The sequence below is a fragment of the Vicia villosa genome, linkage group LG2 (genome assembly GCF_029867415.1).
Source record: "Vicia villosa cultivar HV-30 ecotype Madison, WI linkage group LG2, Vvil1.0, whole genome shotgun sequence".
In the NCBI taxonomy this organism is placed as follows: Eukaryota; Viridiplantae; Streptophyta; class Magnoliopsida; order Fabales; family Fabaceae; genus Vicia; species Vicia villosa.
This window is the reverse complement of record NC_081181.1, coordinates 179,930,149-179,949,988: the sequence shown is the minus strand read 5'-3', so window position 1 is coordinate 179,949,988 and position 19,840 is coordinate 179,930,149. Positions and strand designations below refer to the sequence as shown.

Genomic DNA, 19,840 nt, shown 5'->3' with positions numbered 1-19,840 from the left:
TCACTCATATCTTTAGGGAAGGGAATTATTGTGCGGATAGGCTCGCTAACTTAGAATTATATGTACATGATTTTACTTGGTGGGATGTTGTTCACAGAGAGATTCTAATAGAGTTTGCTAAAATTTCTATTGGTCTTCCTTATTATAGAGTAACTCACTAAGAGATTTTGGTATGGTCTCCCCTTTTCTTTCTTTCTCTGTAACATCTTTTTTTCTTATATATTTTGTGGTGGACTCAGTCCACCTTCAGCTTAAAAAAAAATTGTTCAGACTTGTGTCAGAACACTACAACATTTTTATCTTACGATAACACATCATTTTTATAGGTAAAAAGTTATTCTCATAAAGAGTAGTAGACAAAAAACTTTATATTTCTTTATATTACGGTATATATTTTTTTGCAAATTTTATCCAACATTTTCAAAATGGTTATCTATAATATAAGAAGGGAATATGTGCTGGTTAAGACATATTAACCCTGGCTTAATTATGTGACAAATCTCATTTATGGGAGTATTTGTGGTCCAAAGTAACGATTTGTCAGCCCATTAGCCCATTTAGTTTCCATGTTTATGGTCTGTTTCATTAATCCTTGCCTGCAGCTGTATTAAAATATTATTCTTTTTGGATATTGGTTGCATTTGAACCGGATAATGAAGAAAAGGTGAGTCTGGAAAACAGTTGCTCAGTCATGTTGTTCCCAATGACTACACTGTTTGCAGGTTGTAATGTCACTTACCTCTTCTCTTTCTTTCTTTCCTCTTCTCTTTCTTCACTTTTCACAAATAGATTTTGTTTCCGGAACAACCCTAACTACCACCAAACTCTTTCTTCAGTTTTCACAATTACATTTTCTTCACTATACAACCGTTTTTTCTGGTTTTCCGGATTCTAAATGGCTAGACCCTTTGAGTTGGTGAAGAACATTAACGATACGAAGGAGCTTTGGAAAGTTGCTGTTCTTATACATCACAAATGGACCGTTCTCAATAAGAACAAGGAACATTTTGAGTTGGTTGTCGTTGATAAAGATGTAAGCTCTTCTATCTGCCATTTTTTGTTACTACTTATGTTTGGCGTTTTTGTCATGAATCCTTCATTTTTTTATTCTTAATGGTTTTCTAAATCTAAAGCTTTGGCTTAATGAAACTGACGGTTTAATGAAACTTTGCTTTCAATAAAACATAACAAAACATGAAGATCTACGCGCTTCAACCTGGTTGTCAAATTATCTTCTTTTCTTTATCTTGTTACTTTTTTCCTGCATTTTGTGTGAAATCTGGTTTAAAATACAAATGTAGTGGTTGTTTTACCTTTTCTTAAAATTAACTTCTGTTTTAATGGAAACCTGATTTTACCACCACTGATTAGATACTATAAACTTGGTTAATGTGGTTGATCTTTTAAACTTTTACAACTAACATGTTTCCTCTATTAATAGTTTGTTCATATGTTGTTACCTTTTCCATATTCCCTTTCCTCTCTGAAACTCTGCTTTTTCGTCTATTATACAGGGTTGTGACATCCATGTCAACGTTCCACATCCTTTTAAACAGGCTTATGATTCACTTTTAACCGTTGGCAACACTTATACAATCTCAAACTTCCAAGTCTCTCTTAATGATATGCTTTTCAAGCCTTCAGATCACAAATTTATGTTGACATTTACTGGTGGTACATCTGTTACCGACAAGAATAAACATCAAATTCCTGCAAAGCCACTTAAATTCACTTCTTTCACTGATATTATGTCTGGGAATTGGAAAAAGGATGTTCTAATAGGTATGAAAATATTAACTGAGCCTTATTTTATGTGCACAACATGTTTCTCTATTCTATTATGTTTTGTTTCTTTTTTCTCAGATGTCATTGGAATGGTCACAGAAATTGGCTACACCCAACTACAACAGGGGGGCAAGAAACAACAGATCAATCTATCTTTGAAGGATTTGTCGTATGTCTTTAATTATGCAACTCTTTTTTAACAGTTTTTGTTGTTATTTGTCATACTAAGATTCTTCTGTTATTGAATTTTCTTTAGGGGCAATGTTTTGAATTGCACTTTGTGGGAAGGATATGCAGTGCAGTTCCATGAATTCAGTAAAAATAGAAAGGACACAACTCCCCTCATTATTGTTTTGCAATATGCAAAAGTCAAGGAAGAAGGTATCTGATTAATATAGATGCATAACATATTGAACTTATTGTTTATTTAAAGGTTTGCCATACAATAATAATAATAACTCTCATCTGCCTTTTCATTTTTAGGAAAGTATCCATTATGTGTTTCTAACACCTTCAATGTTACAAAGTTGATTCTCAATGATGACTTTCCTCAGATTAAAGAATTTATTGAAAGGTATCAGTTTTTCCACCAGATATCCTCTATGATTGACTTTAATTCTACTGTGTTGTTCATTTGTTTTAATTTTATTTATAGCCTACCAAAAATCAGTGAGGCTGAATCTTCAAGTCAGGCTTTGAGCCTGCAGTCCCAGACACTGTCTCAATACTCAACTTCTTCTCAACACACTCTTTATGATAAACTAATGTATAAAGCAACCGTACGGCCTTTGGTTGAAATTGTAAAACTCAAGGAGGTATTAACTTCTTTTCATCTCAATATTATTCCTTTTACAACTATTATTTCTCTACCCTAATGAAAGAAGGCTATTGTTTCATTGTCAGGAAGCTCAATGTGTTACCGTTGCGACAATAACCAAACTCAAGGCTGCTCAAGGTGGATGGTATTACCAAGCATGTCATCAGTGTCCTAGGGTTGCTAAAGGGAATGAACCACCCTATGAATGTACTCTTCGCCACAAAACAGAAACAGCCATTTATAGGTAACATATCAACCTATTCCATGACATTTCTATGTGCACAACATAATTGCATCCTCATCACCTCAATGTATTACAGGTATAAAATTTTAATTGAAGTTTTTAATGCTGGAACAAAAGCATCATTTGTAATATGGGACCGTGAAGCTTTTCAACTTTTGAAGGTCACTGCTGCTCAGATGCGCACTAATTTACTTGAGGTCTCATCCTGCTACTTTATCTTGAGCTTTAACGTCATGGTCTTCGATTATCTGTAAACCCATTGACTCACATCTTTCATTCTTATAAAAGGCTGGTATTACCGACCCTCTTGAGTTCCCAGTAGCGCTTGATGCTTTAGTTGGAATGACCATGGTTTTCAAGGTCAAATGGCAACCTGATTGGGAAAATGCGTCTGTTATGTCTATATTTGAAGATGACATTGTAAAAAAGGATATACTGCGTTCATTTGGACAGGAATTGGTACGTGTTTTTTGGTGGACTACATTATTATACATATAGTCATATATATACGTTTTAAATTCAGGCATTAACGTTTCTACCTTTTTTATTAGCCTAATTCCCAGAACATGCTAACTCCTAATGTAACACAGGTATGTTCAACCACTTATTTTTATTATTCCCATTTCTGTTTATGGTTTATCCTTCTTTCCTTAATAAATCACTGTTTTTCTTTTATATTGGCTAAGAACAATGAGAGTGTTGCTGAGGTTTCACATTTGGATGATTGGGACATCATTCCGGTAATACCCATTTCCAATTTCGTATTATCTACCTAATACCAGTGACTTCCACTCCTGCTATACCGCTGATATTTTTGTATTATACCAATCAGTTCTACTCCTGCTATATGTTAATGGTTCAGTTGTTCTTCTTATCAGGAACCCGATATTACATCTGATGCATTGCCGGACCCTGTTACACCAACTTCAGGTGCTAAATGGATTGCTCCACATGAATCACATGACATTACTCCTTTATCTCAGATGTCTGAATTACAACAGTCTTCCACAAAGATGAAAAAGCATATCAAACTGGAGAATTAGCATGCTTTCCATTAATATCAAGTGAAAACTATCTTTTTGTAATCTGCCTAAGTCAACAGTTATTAGAATTTTACTCTCCACCTAAAACATCACTACTTTTCAAGGGCAGCAATGGTTGTATAATATTATAATTAATGCTTATTTTGGTTTAAGTAATTCCTCTTCTTTATAACTAATTCTTCATGCTCTTTATATTTTCCAGCTTATTTAATCAAGAAATTATAATTATTTTCCCAATCCATATTACCATCTATGTTTCTTATTAGATCAATTTTTTTTTACAAATTCTATGACTTTAAATGGCTGATGTATAAAATAAGCTATATTGCCAACGACCCCACTCAGTTTGTCAACGACCCAAATTTTAGTAAAGCACAAGATCAGCTTTCAGTTAATTTGGTGATTCAAAACTTTGGTGACTTTATTAACTTTTCTGATTATTAAATAATCATATATATTCTATTAATATTTAATGATACTTTGATATACAAACTTTTCAAAGGGTCCCTACAGTAACGTCAATGATGCCTGATCCCTAAAGCATTAAATGATCCATTTACTTCTCTCACTCTTCACGTCAATTGATGGAAATCTACAGGCTGGTTTTTTCGGACCCCACTCCCGAAATTGTCCTTTTGAGCAAAATCTATTTTCTCTTTACCAAAGCACATCATGGGATCTGCTTAATGTACTCTTTCTATTCCCAATGCAGCAAACTTGAGTATCTAGCAACACACAAAAAGTATAACATGGCCCCACTTTATTCGAATTTTCCAAATTTCAAAGTATCAGACTTTTTGTTTAACAAATATGCTTTTTAAATCAAAACTTTTCACATACATTTTCAATTCCCGCCTCTGTGCCCCACTAAACAATTTACTATGCTTTCAAAAGTTTAAATTTCATATTCTATTTTTGCAAACAACCGCCAACACTGTTACCTTCTTCATGTTGTTCATTCCAACATCACCACCACTATGTATGCATACACTATTTCACACCAGAATAACACAAACAACTTCTGCATTTTTTCCCTTCACAATGACACAAAATATTTGAATAGCTTGCATTGTCACCATTGCCTCCTTTTGATATATTAACATGGATTTAACCGTGTATCATTACAAGGCATTTCTTTCAACCTTATTTTTCATCATCATCTTTTTTTTCCATCTTCTAACAACCTCTTTTCCACATTTTACCATCAACCACTAAGAATCTTGGCATAAATGGAACCTCCACATTTTTCCAAGGAACAAAGCCCGGCTTTCCTGGCTAGAAAGAGAAGAAGACTCAGCTTGATCACAAAGAAAAACAACTCCACCAATGTTAATTCCTCTCAATCCCCTCATCAGCATCTCACACCCATTCCAACTTCTGTGACATTTGAAAATACTGTCAATACACCTCCTACATCAACCCAACACCAATGTCCTATTTCAACTAACCATCGAATGACAAACATCCTTCCTATTCACCTTGCCAATAAGGAAAATGTTTACCCTTATTTCAGCAAAAACCCAACAACTACTCCCATTCCAACTACGCCTTCCATGGAATATACACCTTTTCCCACAACTACATCAAAATCGTCTCACCCAGCTTCTTCAAGTCGTCCTCTGAAAAGAAATAACACTCTTAAGACACCCTGCTTTACTCTTCCACTTAGACAAAATCTTATTAACAGCTTCAATCAAACCATTCTTCCTCATAAACCAATTGTTAATGCACCTTCCAACCTTCATACAACACCCCAAACTATTTTGTCCCAGAGCCCACATTCTGCTTTTTATACAAATTTGGGTTCTGCTGATTACTCAAATGATGATACCTGCAGCCAAACTGATTCGGACAACGCTATGGAGCCCAATTCGGATTCAGATGAAGATCAAACTGAATTTCTTATACTGAATTCCCATGATGAAGGTCAATTTTTTTTAACAGCCACATATCTTTATATTCTTCATGTTACTTTTTTTGTGGATTGCTATTTTTAACAATTTTTCCTTTTCCCCAAATATAGTATACTCTGATATTGGAGATCCTGTATGGGAGTGCACACACTGTGGTGCCTATATGTGGTATCAGGAGCGTAAAGGGAAGTCAATACATACAACTATACCAAAGTTCAGTTTATGTTGTAAGGGAGGAAAAATTGTTGCACCATTATTGGTAACACCACCACCACTTCTCAACACTCTTCTGTTCGATCCCAATTTGAAAGATGCAAATAATTTCCAAAACAACATACGAACCTACAATGCAATGTTTTCGTTTACATCCCCTGGAATGAAGTTTGACACTTCCATCAACGAAGGCGGAGGTCCTCCAACATTACGACTGCACGGACAAACATGCCACAGAATCGGAAGTTTACTTCCTGAACAAGGACAAATACCAAAATATGCTCAACTATATATTTTTGATACGGACAATGAAGTTAACAACAGAATCAAATGTTTCAAGTTTTGTTTTCACCTAACTCATTATTTTTCTTTACATTGCACACTTTTTTTATAGATTAACATGGCATATTTATCATGACAGGGACATCAAAAATGTCGACAGGTCTATTGTAACTAAGTTAAAGTTGATGTTAGATGAATATAATCCTCATGCCAAAGCTTTTAGAATGGCAAGGGACATGATGAAACAAACAGGTTTTCAAGATCTTAAACTGAAACTTATTTCGGAAAGATCTTCCGACGGTCGTGTCTATAACCATCCAACTGTGTCGGAAGTTGCTGCTCTTATCGTTGGTGACGTGGACACTGCATCTAAGAGAGACATCATTGTTCAACATCGTGATGGTCATCTCCAACGGATAGATGAGTTTCATTCAGCTTATCTATCGTATCAATATCCGATGATATTTCCATACGGAGAAGATGGATACAGAGATGATATACTACATAAGTTTAAACATGAAAAGCAGGTTACCAAGCAAAATCGTCAAACTATCAAAGATTGGCTATGTTTCCGATTGCAAGAACGCAAAAATGAGGCGAGGACACTTCTGCACTCAAGGAGACTATTTCAACAGTTTTTAGTGGATGGATATACAATGATGGAATCAGAACGACTTAACTGGTTGAGAAAAAATCAATCCAAGCTAAGAGTTGGGAAATATACAAGAATTAATGAACAATGTGAAAGCAGTCAGCAGCAGGCGCATTCTAAAAGTGGCAGAAGAGTTGTCTTACCATCCTCATTTGTAGGTAGCAAGAGATATATGGATCAATTGTATTTTGATGGAATGGCTATTTCCAGTGCAATTGGTTTCCCTGATTTATTTATAACATTTACCTGCAATCCTAAATGGCCTGAGATTACACGTCACCTATCCAAAAGGAATTTAAACCCAGCAGATCGTCCGGACATAGTTTCAAAGGTCTTCAAAATGAAGTTTGACGAACTGATGGTTGACATAACCAAGCGACATGTTCTTGGAAAAGTGCTGGCATGTAAGATTTGCAGTTATTATATTTGTTTTAAATCCATTTCATAACTATTATTTATGGACTCATATTAAATTATTACCTTTGTTTGCAGACATCTACACTATAGAATTCCAAAAAAGAGGATTGCCACATGCTCATATTCTCATTTTTTTACATCCACAAAGCAAGTACCCTACCCCACCTGATATTTGTTAGACGCTGGCCTTAGGATCTAGAGGGGGGGGGGTGAATAGATCGTTCACAGTTTTACGGATTTAAACGACTTTTCAGCGGAAGTGATTCTGAATCGACTCGCGTCTATTCCGAACCGCTATCGAAACGATTATATATGTGTTTAAAAAACCAGTCAAGGACTTGAATTGAATGATAAGAGTATATGTTGCAGAATCAAAGCGTTTCTCTTATTGAAAATCAGATTAACTTTTTGTATGATGGACAATGTTTGCAATGCAGTAAGAGTGATAGAAACAAATATACAAACACTTGGTGATAATGATCAAATTGAAGGTAATTCAATGTGTGATGGATTGTGATGTTTATGAACGTTCTTAGCTCACAATCTTAACACTCGAATCGTTGATCAATTTGCTATTATAACCAAATATGAACAGAATGTAAATGAAAAAGTAAAAGCGACAAGAACACGATATTTGTTTAGGCAGTTCGTCGATCGTCCTCGCTACGACTACGTCTGCCCCCAATTCCAAATTGAAATTGGGTAATCTTTCATTAATGTTGAAAGTAGTATATACAAAGAAGATAACAAAGCGATAAACGATAAACCAATTATGTCGATCCTTTGAATCTTCTTCCCCCTTAATCTTGAGCAAGATCAAGGTTATCCAAGAGCTTCACTTCGATTCCCTTCTGCAGTGTCTTGATTCCTTGAACTCCCCGTTCCTCAATCGTTACACTCAGCCGAATCCTCAATGAACGCCTCTTGATAAAAACCCCCAAGAACCACCCGTCGTGGAGGACAAAACCCGCAGATTTTATTCACCAACAAACCCCACAAACCTTCACCCACTAGGAATCTTCAATTCCGTTCCATGGACGTTATCGAACTCATCACTAACCCGCAACGCAAGAATGATTATGTGTAATTGTGTTGGAGATGATGAAGAACGAAGATGAGAAGCGTTTGTGTATCTTTCAGTCGTTGGTGTTGCATTGAATAATTAAGCCTTGCACAATATATATGATTGCATAACAGTTGGAGATGAGAGAAACAGAATTTTTGGCATTCTTGATCAGTTAGGTCGACCTCTTGTAGTGCTTAGGTCGACCTAGCAGAGCTTGCAGAATTTTGCTCCCAGTTAGGTCGACCTGTTGAAGGGGTAGGTCGACCAGAATCCTCTTCTGATGCGTTCTGGGGACATTTTCACAGATTAGGTCGACCTAGTTGTTATGTAGGTCGACCTAGCAGACTGATATGCAGATTTCTTCATTTTACGTCGACCTAAATGGTCTGTGAGTCGACCTAGCAGCAGTATATGGCTTTTTCTTCATTTTAGGTCGACCTGGGTTGACAGTAGGTCGACCTAACTGCTGATTTTCTGCATTTTTCTTGTTTAGCTTGTGTTGAGTCGACCTTTATGCATAGTAGATCATCCTGTGCTTTCATGAGTGATTAAATGCTTTGCTTTTCCGATTCCTCCTTGTTGTTTGGATGCTCATTTGAGTTTGCCATAAATCAAAAACATCTTAGAGTTGTAATCTTGTATTCACATACTCCCCCTTTTTGATGATGGCAAACCAATAGTCAAAAGCTTTGGTAGTAAGTGACACAGACTCAACAAGGCTCCCCCGTACATCCAGCATCTATTTCTCAACCAAGCAATCTCTCCACAAAGCTCCCCCGTACACTCAGCACTCAGCATCTTTCTCCCCCTTTGTCAACATCAAAAAGAGAAAACAAGAGAATAGGAGAGTAACAGGAGAACCATAGATAAAATGCTAGCATTCATAAAAGGTAGTCAGTTATAGCATGAGAGTCAAATGAGCAAGAGCGATATATGTATGAAGTCACTATAAGCATGTTGATTGATAGCATATTATAGTATCAATAATATTTTTGGAAGTGAACAACAATAACGTTACCGCTTTCTCAACTTTAATGGCAGCCTTTAATCACTGTGGAATGACGCCTGGCTAGATGATGAACTACCTTTACGCTAAGAAAAATGTTAGCAAGAGAGAACATATATATATATATATAAAGTAAAGGAATAATATTAAGAGAGAACAAACGTAATTAGCCCAAATTAGAGATATCGAGTATCCCTAATTCCCTATGAATGTTGAAGTATTGCTCCGTTGCTAGAGGTTTGGTGAAGATGTCAGCTAGTTGCTTCTTGCTTTCTACATGTTCAAAAGTAACGTCTCCTTTCTCTACATGATCTCGTAGAAAGTGATGTCTTATTTCAATATGTTTGGTACGAGAGTGTAAGACAGGATTTTTACTCAAGTTTATGGCGCTTGTGTTGTCGCACATGATAGGTATGCGATCAAGCTTAATACCAAAGTCAAGAAGTTGTTGCTTGAGCCATAATATTTGTGCACAGCAGCTTCCAGCAGCTACATATTCTGCCTCAGCAGTAGATAATGCAACCGATACTTGTTTCTTGCTATGCCAACTTATCAATGAATTTGAGAATAGATGACACGTTCCACTTGTGCTTTTTCTATCGGATTTGCAGCCAGCAAAATCTGAATCAGAGAATCCTACCAAATGACACTCATTTCCCTTTGGATACCATAGGCCATATGTAGTAGTTCCACGTAAGTATCGCAGAATTCTTTTGACGGCTTTCAAGTGAGATTCTTTTGGACAAGATTGATATCTTGCACACATACACACACTAAACATGATGTCTGGTCTTGAGGCAGTAAGATACAATAGTGAACCTATCATACCTCGGTATAATTTTACGTCAACCTCTTTACCTTTCTCATCTTTGTCTAGATTAGTATTTGTTGCCATAGGTGTGTCAATTTCTTTTGCTTCACTCATTCCAAATCTTTTGAGCAGCTCTGTACAGTATTTAGTTTGATTCACAAACGTTCCATGACTGAGTTGCTTGATTTGTAGGCCAAGGAAGAAATTTAGCTCACCCATGAGACTCATCTCAAATTCACTCTGCATAAGCTTAGAAAAATCTTTGACAAGTTTTGCATTAGTCGACCCAAATATAATGTCATCTACATAAATTTGGACTAAGAGAATATCTTTATCTTTTCTTTTAATAAAGAGAGTAGTATCAACTTTACCTCTAGAGTACCCTTGACTAAGGAGAAATTTGCTCAAACGTTCGTACCAAGCCCGAGGGGCTTGTTTAAGACCGTATAGAGCACGTTTCAGCTTATAGACATGAGTTGGATACATGTAATTCTCAAAGCCGGGTGGCTGAGCAACATAGACTTCTTCATTTATATAGCCATTTAGAAAGGCACTCTTAACATCCATTTGGAATAGTTTGAAGTCTTTAGAACAAGCATAAGCAAGTAAGAGGCGAATAGCTTCGAGACGTGCTACAGGAGCGTATGTCTCTTCATAATCAATACCTTCCTCTTGATTATAACCTTGGGCAACTAATCTAGCTTTGTTTCTAGTAATAACACCGTTTTCATCAAGTTTGTTACGAAAAACCCATCTAGTGCCTATTACTTGATGATCTCCCGGATGAGGGACTAAGTCCCAAACATCAGTCCGTTTAAATTGGTTTAATTCTTCTTGCATGGCCATTAGCCAATGCTCATCAAGTAATGCATCCTTAGCGTTTTTCGGCTCAACTTGTGAAACAAAAGCAAAATGATGACAGAAGTTACTTATCTTTGAGCGTGTTGTAACGCCCCTTGAGATGTCTCCTATTATATTGTCAATTGGATGGTCTTTCACGTTTGTCCAGGCCTTGGGAAGTTCTTCATTGTTTGAGATGCTTTCTTTCTCATTTTCATTGTGAGACTCATCTTTCTCTCTCTCAGCATCTTTCTTTACAATACTTTCATCCTCATCTTCTTTATCCTTGACAATGTCTTCAGTGGATGGACCTGCACCATTAAATGAAGGACCTACACTTCCTTTACCAAGTATGGCTCCCCGATTGTTATCTCCATAGGTGACATACCCCTTTTTCTTTGCTTGAAAATCAACGAAAAGAGATAGGTCTCCAGTCATGTGTCTTGAACATCCGCTATCAAGGAACCACAACCTTTCGGCAACGTCAAGACACTTTTCAGCTTTCTTTTTCTTGTTTTGATGAGCCATGAAACACAGGTTTGCTGATTCTTCTTCATCGCTTGATGAGCTTTCACTAGATGAATCACTTTCCCATGCTATGTAAGCTCTTTTAGATTTGTTATGACCTTTGCTTTGGTTCTTCTCCTTTTCTTTCTTAAGGTATGGACAATCCGGTTTGTAGTGACCGGCTTTCCCACAATTGAAGCAAAGACCTTTGATCTTTCCTTTGTTGTCGTCATCTTGTTTGAACATGTTTGATTGCTTTCTATAGTTGATCAAGCCTTTGTCGGAATGTTTTGCTCCATTTTTCTTTAGATATTTGTTGTATCTTCGCACAAACAGTCCCATTTCCTCATCATCGGAGTCTTCGTCATCACTTGTGTCACTATCCTTTGGCTCTCGTTTTGAGGTCTTGGAGCTCGAAGCTTTTAGAGCTATTGACTTCTTCTCTACCTCTTTCTCCATGTTCTTTTCTTTCTTTGTCCTCTTCTCATGCATGTCAAGGCATTTAAGATGCTGTTCATGTTCCTCTAGTTTACCAAAAAGAGTGGTAATGTCTAAAGTGTTGAGATCATTTGCTTCCTTAATTGCTGTAACTTTGGGTTGCCATTCCCTGTTCAAACACCTTAAGATTTTGTTAGTAGCAACTGCATTGGAAACAGGTCTATCAAGAGAATTTAATCGATTTTTCAGGTGAACGAATCTTTTCTGCATGCTTTCGATGGTTTCACCATCTTCCATGTGGAAAAGTTCGAACTCTTGAGTTAGCGTATTGATCCTAGCTAGTTTGACATCATCCGTTCCCTCGTGGGCAACTTGCAATGTGTCCCACATAGCTTTAGCTGATCTACAATGGGAAACGCGATAGTATTCATCAACTCCTAGAGCTGAGATTAGAATGTTTCTCGCTTTCCAATCGTATGCATATCTCTTTTCATCTTCAGCATTCCAAGTATCTTCTGGTTTTGGAACAACTGCACCAGCTGCATTTGTCATAGTGATCTGAAATGGACCATTGACAATAGCTGTCCAGATGTTCCTATCAATTGCATTGATATGGACACACATACAATCCTTCCAATAGCCGTAGTTTTCGCCGTTGAAAACTGGAGCTCTATTATGAGCCCCTTTAGGTCCGGAAGCCATCTTTCCAATAAGTGTTTCACGTAGCACGGAATAAACCAGAGCTCTTGATGCCACTTGTTAGACGCTGGCCTTAGGATCTAGAGGGGGGGGTGAATAGATCGTTCACAGTTTTACGGATTTAAACGACTTTTCAGCGGAAGTGATTCTGAATCGACTCGCGTCTATTCCGAACCGCTATCGAAACGATTATATATGTGTTTAAAAAACCAGTCAAGGACTTGAATTGAATGATAAGAGTATATGTTGCAGAATCAAAGCGTTTCTCTTATTGAAAATCAGATTAACTTTTTGTATGATGGACAATGTTTGCAATGCAGTAAGAGTGATAGAAACAAATATACAAACACTTGGTGATAATGATCAAATTGAAGGTAATTCAATGTGTGATGGATTGTGATGTTTATGAACGTTCTTAGCTCACAATCTTAACACTCGAATCGTTGATCAATTTGCTATTATAACCAAATATGAACAGAATGTAAATGAAAAAGTAAAAGCGACAAGAACACGATATTTGTTTAGGCAGTTCGTCGATCGTCCTCGCTACGACTACGTCTGCCCCCAATTCCAAATTGAAATTGGGTAATCTTTCATTAATGTTGAAAGTAGTATATACAAAGAAGATAACAAAGCGATAAACGATAAACCAATTATGTCGATCCTTTGAATCTTCTTCCCCCTTAATCTTGAGCAAGATCAAGGTTATCCAAGAGCTTCACTTCGATTCCCTTCTGCAGTGTCTTGATTCCTTGAACTCCCCGTTCCTCAATCGTTACACTCAGCCGAATCCTCAATGAACGCCTCTTGATAAAAACCCCCAAGAACCACCCGTCGTGGAGGACAAAACCCGCAGATTTTATTCACCAACAAACCCCACAAACCTTCACCCACTAGGAATCTTCAATTCCGTTCCATGGACGTTATCGAACTCATCACTAACCCGCAACGCAAGAATGATTATGTGTAATTGTGTTGGAGATGATGAAGAACGAAGATGAGAAGCGTTTGTGTATCTTTCAGTCGTTGGTGTTGCATTGAATAATTAAGCCTTGCACAATATATATGATTGCATAACAGTTGGAGATGAGAGAAACAGAATTTTTGGCATTCTTGATCAGTTAGGTCGACCTCTTGTAGTGCTTAGGTCGACCTAGCAGAGCTTGCAGAATTTTGCTCCCAGTTAGGTCGACCTGTTGAAGGGGTAGGTCGACCAGAATCCTCTTCTGATGCGTTCTGGGGACATTTTCACAGATTAGGTCGACCTAGTTGTTATGTAGGTCGACCTAGCAGACTGATATGCAGATTTCTTCATTTTACGTCGACCTAAATGGTCTGTGAGTCGACCTAGCAGCAGTATATGGCTTTTTCTTCATTTTAGGTCGACCTGGGTTGACAGTAGGTCGACCTAACTGCTGATTTTCTGCATTTTTCTTGTTTAGCTTGTGTTGAGTCGACCTTTATGCATAGTAGATCATCCTGTGCTTTCATGAGTGATTAAATGCTTTGCTTTTCCGATTCCTCCTTGTTGTTTGGATGCTCATTTGAGTTTGCCATAAATCAAAAACATCTTAGAGTTGTAATCTTGTACTTAGAGTTGTAATCTTGTATTCACAATATTGACAAAATAATTTCAGCTGAGATACCGGATCCCCAACTGCATCCTAGGCTGTATCAGTTAGTTAAGACACAGATGATGCATGGTCCATGTGGTCTTGCTCGACCGAAATGTCCCTGCATGAAAAATGGTAGATGTTCAAAGTTTTTCCCTAAAAAGTTCAATGAAACTACCATTGTTGATCATGATGGTTACCCGGTTTACAAGAGAAGTTCACAAACTTTTACTGTTACTAAAAACGGTATTACCTTGGACAACAGATCTGTGGTTCCCTATAATACCAGGTTACTTCTTAAATATGATGCTCACATCAACATGGATTGGTGTAACCAAAGCACCTCAATCAAATACCTCTTCAAATACATTCACAAGGGTTACGACCGAATCACTGCATCTGTTTCGCGATCAAGAGCATCATGCAGTAATGCTGATAAGGTAATTGATGAGATTAAAGAATACCTTGATTGTAGATACGTATCACCAGCTGAAGCATGTTGGCGGCTATTTTCTTACAAGATTCATGGAAGGAAACCGGCTGTTGAACGTATGTTCTATCATCTTATCGGTGAGAAGCCATTGTACTATACTGATTTTGAAAGGATGGAAAATGTTTTAGAAAAAGCAAGTATAACTGAATCTATGTTTACTTCGTGGTTACTCGCAAATGATCGGTATGAGGAAGCACAACAATTGACATATGGGCAGTTTGTTTCTAAGTTTGTATATGTCAAGAAAACGCGCTCATGGAAACCAAGGAAAAAAGGTTTTACAATTGGAAGGCTCATTTGGGTTCCACCAACAACTGGGGAACTCTATTATCTAAGGATGATGCTAACAGTGGTGAAAGGACCAAAAACTTATAAAGATATTCGTAAGGTCGGAGACAGACAATACGACTCATTTAGGGACGCATGCTTCGCAATGGGTTTCCTGGAAGATGATAGAGAATATATAGGTGCTATTAAAGAGGCCAGCCACTGGGGATCCGGAAATTTCTTGCGCAAATTATTTGTTGTTATGCTACTTTCTGGGACTGTCAACAGACCAGCAAATGTATGGAAGAAAACATGGATTCTGCTTTCAGATGGTATCTTGCACTCCCAAAGGACTTTGGCAAATAACAAAGGTAGATCAAAATTTATATATTCCTACTATTTTCAATACAATTTGAATGCAGAAAGTTAATCAATTTTTATCGTATACAGCTTTGGTGCTGACTGAGGAACAAACAAAGATGTTGACGTTAATTGAAATCGAAATCTTGCTGCAAGCAAATCGCAGGAGTCTTAAAGATTTCAAGTCTATACCATATCCAGATGATTATGTGCTGCAACAACTGGGAAACCGATTGATCTATGAAGAGAGAAATTATGACATCGATCTTATGAGATCACAATACCATGATCTTTTCACTACTCTGACAGGTAACGTACTTTATCAGTCAATAATAAATTATATAGTGAAATAACGATACACCAATTGCGTCCTAATTCAATTTCATATTCTTCAAGATGAACAAAGGGCAATATTTGACAAGATAATGTTGGCTGTTAAAAATCAAAAAGGGGGGGTATTTTTCTTACATGGATACGGAGGCACTGGAAAAACTTACATGTGGAAGACACTCGCAACTGCTCTGCGGTGTAAACATCGAATTGTTTTAACAGTAGCTTCGAGTGGAATAGCATCATTATTATTACCTGGAGGCAGAACTGCTCATTCTAAATTCAAATTGCCTGTGCCCACATTGGAAAACTCTACCTGCAATATTGAATATAATGATGAATACGGACAGTTACTTCGAGAAACTAATTTGATCATTTGGGATGAGGCCCCTATGGCAAGCAAATACTGTTTGAAGCACTTGACAAGACATTAAAGGATGTTATGAGTACTGATAGCAACTCTGAGGTTATTTTTGGTGGAAAGGTAGTAGTATTTGGTGGAGATTTTAGACAAATCTTGCCTGTTATTCCTAGGGGTAGTAGATCCGATATTGTTCACGCTACTATAAATGCGTCTTATATATGGCACTCATGTCAGGTTTCGACTTTAACCAAAAATATGCGTTTGAAGGGTGGTCGGACTGATGAGGAAACAAAAGAAATTGATCAGTTTTCAAAATGGCTATTGAAATTGGGTGAAGGGCGACTTTGTGAGCCTAACGATGGTCATGCTGAAATTGACATTCCACGTGATATGTTAATAGAACAGTTTGATGATCCTATTGTTGCAATTGTTGACAGTACCTACCCTGCTTTTTTGGATAACTTTAGATCTTTCGATTACTTGAAAAGTCGGGCTATATTAGCATCAACAATTGAAGTTGTTGAACAAATTAATAATCATGTTCTAAACATGATGCCAGGTATTATTTTAACCCTTAAATACTTCATTTTTACTTTTCAAGTGACTGTAATAATATATATATATATGTTCTAATTTATCTATAGGGGAATCCAAAGATTATTACAGTTCTAATTCTGTTGATCGTTCAGAAATTCATGATAACAACATTATGGGAGTTCTGACACCTGAGTTTTTGAGTTCCCTACGAACATCGGGATTGCCCAGTCATATCATAACATTAAAGGTTGGAACCCCGATAATGCTTATGAGAAATATTGATCAATCAGAGGGTTTGTGTAATGGGACTAGATTGATAGTGACGAAAATGGCAAACCATGTTTTAGAAGCAGAAATTATGAGTGGTAAAGGCCATGGAAAACTTACTTATATACCAAGGATGGATATGTCTCCATCGCAGTCACCTTGGCCTTTCAAATTGAATAGAAGACAATTCCCAATCATTGTTTCCTATGCAATGACCATCAACAAATCACAAGGTCAATCTCTAGATTGGGTGGGACTTTATATACCAAAAGATATTTTTAGTCATGGCCAACTTTATGTGGCCATTTCCAGGGTAACAACCAAAAAAGGGATCAAAATTTTGGTACATGATCATGATAAGAAACCAAAGTCTACAACAACAAATGTTGTCTACAAAGAAGTCTTTCCAAACATTTAATTGGTAAATACATCTATTAGCTCTCTGATGTTCTCTGCACTATTTAATTCAATATAATTGGTTGCTTCATATCTAAAATTTATAATTCTTCTTCTGCATTCTGTTTCAGGCTTTGAATGTTGCAGAATATTGATCTATCATCTTACCTGCAATTCAACTTCAAATTCAGTACTGCAATGTTGTAATTAAATTCTAACCGCTGTTATGAGAGTTTTAGAAGTATCTTTAATTTGATATATGTTTTCATGTTTGATATATCTTTTCATCTTTAATATAAGTTTTCATAACAAAATTTTTGGAGTTAATTACACAGATTAGCTATGGCTATTATGCCAATTAAACAGTTTGTCAATACAAAGATTACTATATAACACTGATGAGATACCTTTCAATAAGATTAATAACAACCTTTTTTTAATATAGATTGCTGCATCAATACAAATTACCAGACTTTTACATAATTTCCCTTGCCATCCAAACAACTTAATATAACACTAACAATAACTACCATTGTTCCAAAATATAACAGTGATCACTATTACAAAAACACTGCATAAACATTTTTAACCGCCACAAAATATGTGTTCATACTAAATATCTTACACCCTAATCAACACACTTCTAACTTCTTAATATCTTCAGCCTGGATTTAGCGATTCAACAAGGTCACAACCAATCTTGTAGCTGGAGGATCGCGCAGCTTAAAGGACAACCTATCACCCCTTTTCAGTTGTTTGTCCCGGGCAAACTCATACCAACCATGTCCTATATACTTTTCAACACAGTATTTTCTCTCAGCAACATGGATCTCACACTCATAGCTCTCTCCTGTTTTTGCATCGACCAACTTAATGGGCCTTTCAATCAATTTGCAACTACGTACAACCATCTGAGGAAGTTGCTGCACATAAAATAATTATTAAAACATAGGTAGATATAACAAATTAATACTTCCACATTTCTTTTACTTACAAGAAGATTCTTTCTAACACTCCTTCCAGATTTAATTTTCTTCTTCCATACAAAAGACCTTGCCCTCGTACAAATTTCTTCTTCAATTGAATCATCATCTGAACTGAAATTCCACTTTAACACATCAGACACATTCTCAACCATTAATTTTATAAAATCCAAAAAATATCAGCTTGGAAATCTTTTAAACACAACATAACACAGTACCTTTCACTATCTGAAGAAACGTGGATCTGAGATTCCCCATCCTTCACTGACAATTTGCCTTTGTTAACATTAGTTGCATGCAGCTTCCCCTTCTCAACATCTTGCACCCGCTCATCACATGTTTCACCCAAACCAATGTTTTTTCCCTTAACATCACCAAGCCGTTCATCTTTCCCAGCTTCTTCTGAATGACGACCATTTTGTTGCATGTTAACACCATCATCTTTCCCAACATTCATGCCAGCTTCCTCCGTTACCGTTGTTCCCTTGGCCTCCATAGCTAGGTGAAGTTCTTCCATGTCCTCGCGAATTGCCTTCTCTATCTTCATACGTGTCCATGATGTTTCCGCTTGCAAAGAGGCCAAACATCTGAAAAACATTTAACAAACCATTTTATATATTTCTTAGTCAGATAAAATATTACAATATAATTTATGAAATAATTTATGAAAAGGAAAAACTAATACTTTCCTTTCGACTGGAAACACAAAAGAATTGAATGGACCCTTGCTTTCCATTTCTGCAAACTACACAGTAGGAAGTGACTTGATGTTGTGTAAAGAGCGTGCCGAATCTGTGGAAAATCTAAATGCAACTACACCTAATTTATAGACACAGAAATCCTACTTTTTCCCTCAACTTTTAGTACATTTTTTTGTTGGGCCTATGGGCCATGCATTCGACATTACACTTTTATGTTGCTTGGTTTATAACTTTATTATTTAAGAGAAAGAAGTGTGTTTTATTTTAAGAATGACAAAAACACCCTTTATCTACAAATTTACCAATTTTTTATATCCTTATGTATATTATTCAACATATATATTATTATCATTCATATCCACAATTATCATCATATTATCAAAAATACATACATACATACATACATATATATATATATATATATATATATATATATATATATATATATATATATATATATATATTCCCCATTCTCCTATTAACCTAACATTTAACTTTAAATTATTAAAATCTTAAACATAACCAAATTATAATAACATCAGTACATATCACTGAATGTAAACTATGATCATCCATTTGATTTTCACACATTGGTGCAAAGCATACCAGTATTATATTGCAATTATAAAGTAGCTATGTAAATATTAACTGTTATAATCCATAGACAAACTGCAAGTAAGAAACAAAAAAGTCTGAAACATTACATGAAACCACATACAACTAAACCAAAAAAAACCAGCAACTTCATTGAACACAAACTACTGTTCTTCCAAAACTTTCCACTCCTTCATCCATT

At 36.3% G+C, this 19,840-nt stretch overlaps 1 protein-coding gene and 1 pseudogene across 1 annotated transcript; both read left to right on the top strand.

Moving 5' to 3' along the window:
• The first annotated feature begins 895 nt into the window (after positions 1-895).
• On the top strand, positions 896-3,889 carry LOC131650770 (uncharacterized). The gene is made up of 12 exons (XM_058920475.1): positions 896-1,033; positions 1,515-1,782; positions 1,864-1,954; positions 2,042-2,166; positions 2,269-2,359; positions 2,441-2,600; positions 2,689-2,846; positions 2,923-3,043; positions 3,135-3,305; positions 3,398-3,436; positions 3,533-3,586; positions 3,725-3,889. Exons 1-12 carry the CDS (start codon positions 896-898, stop codon positions 3,887-3,889), a joined length of 1,581 nt encoding a protein of 526 aa, XP_058776458.1.
• A 1,229-nt stretch (positions 3,890-5,118) lies between these two features.
• On the top strand, positions 5,119-17,382 carry LOC131650769 (uncharacterized; annotated as a pseudogene).
• The last annotated feature ends 2,458 nt before the right edge of the window (positions 17,383-19,840 follow it).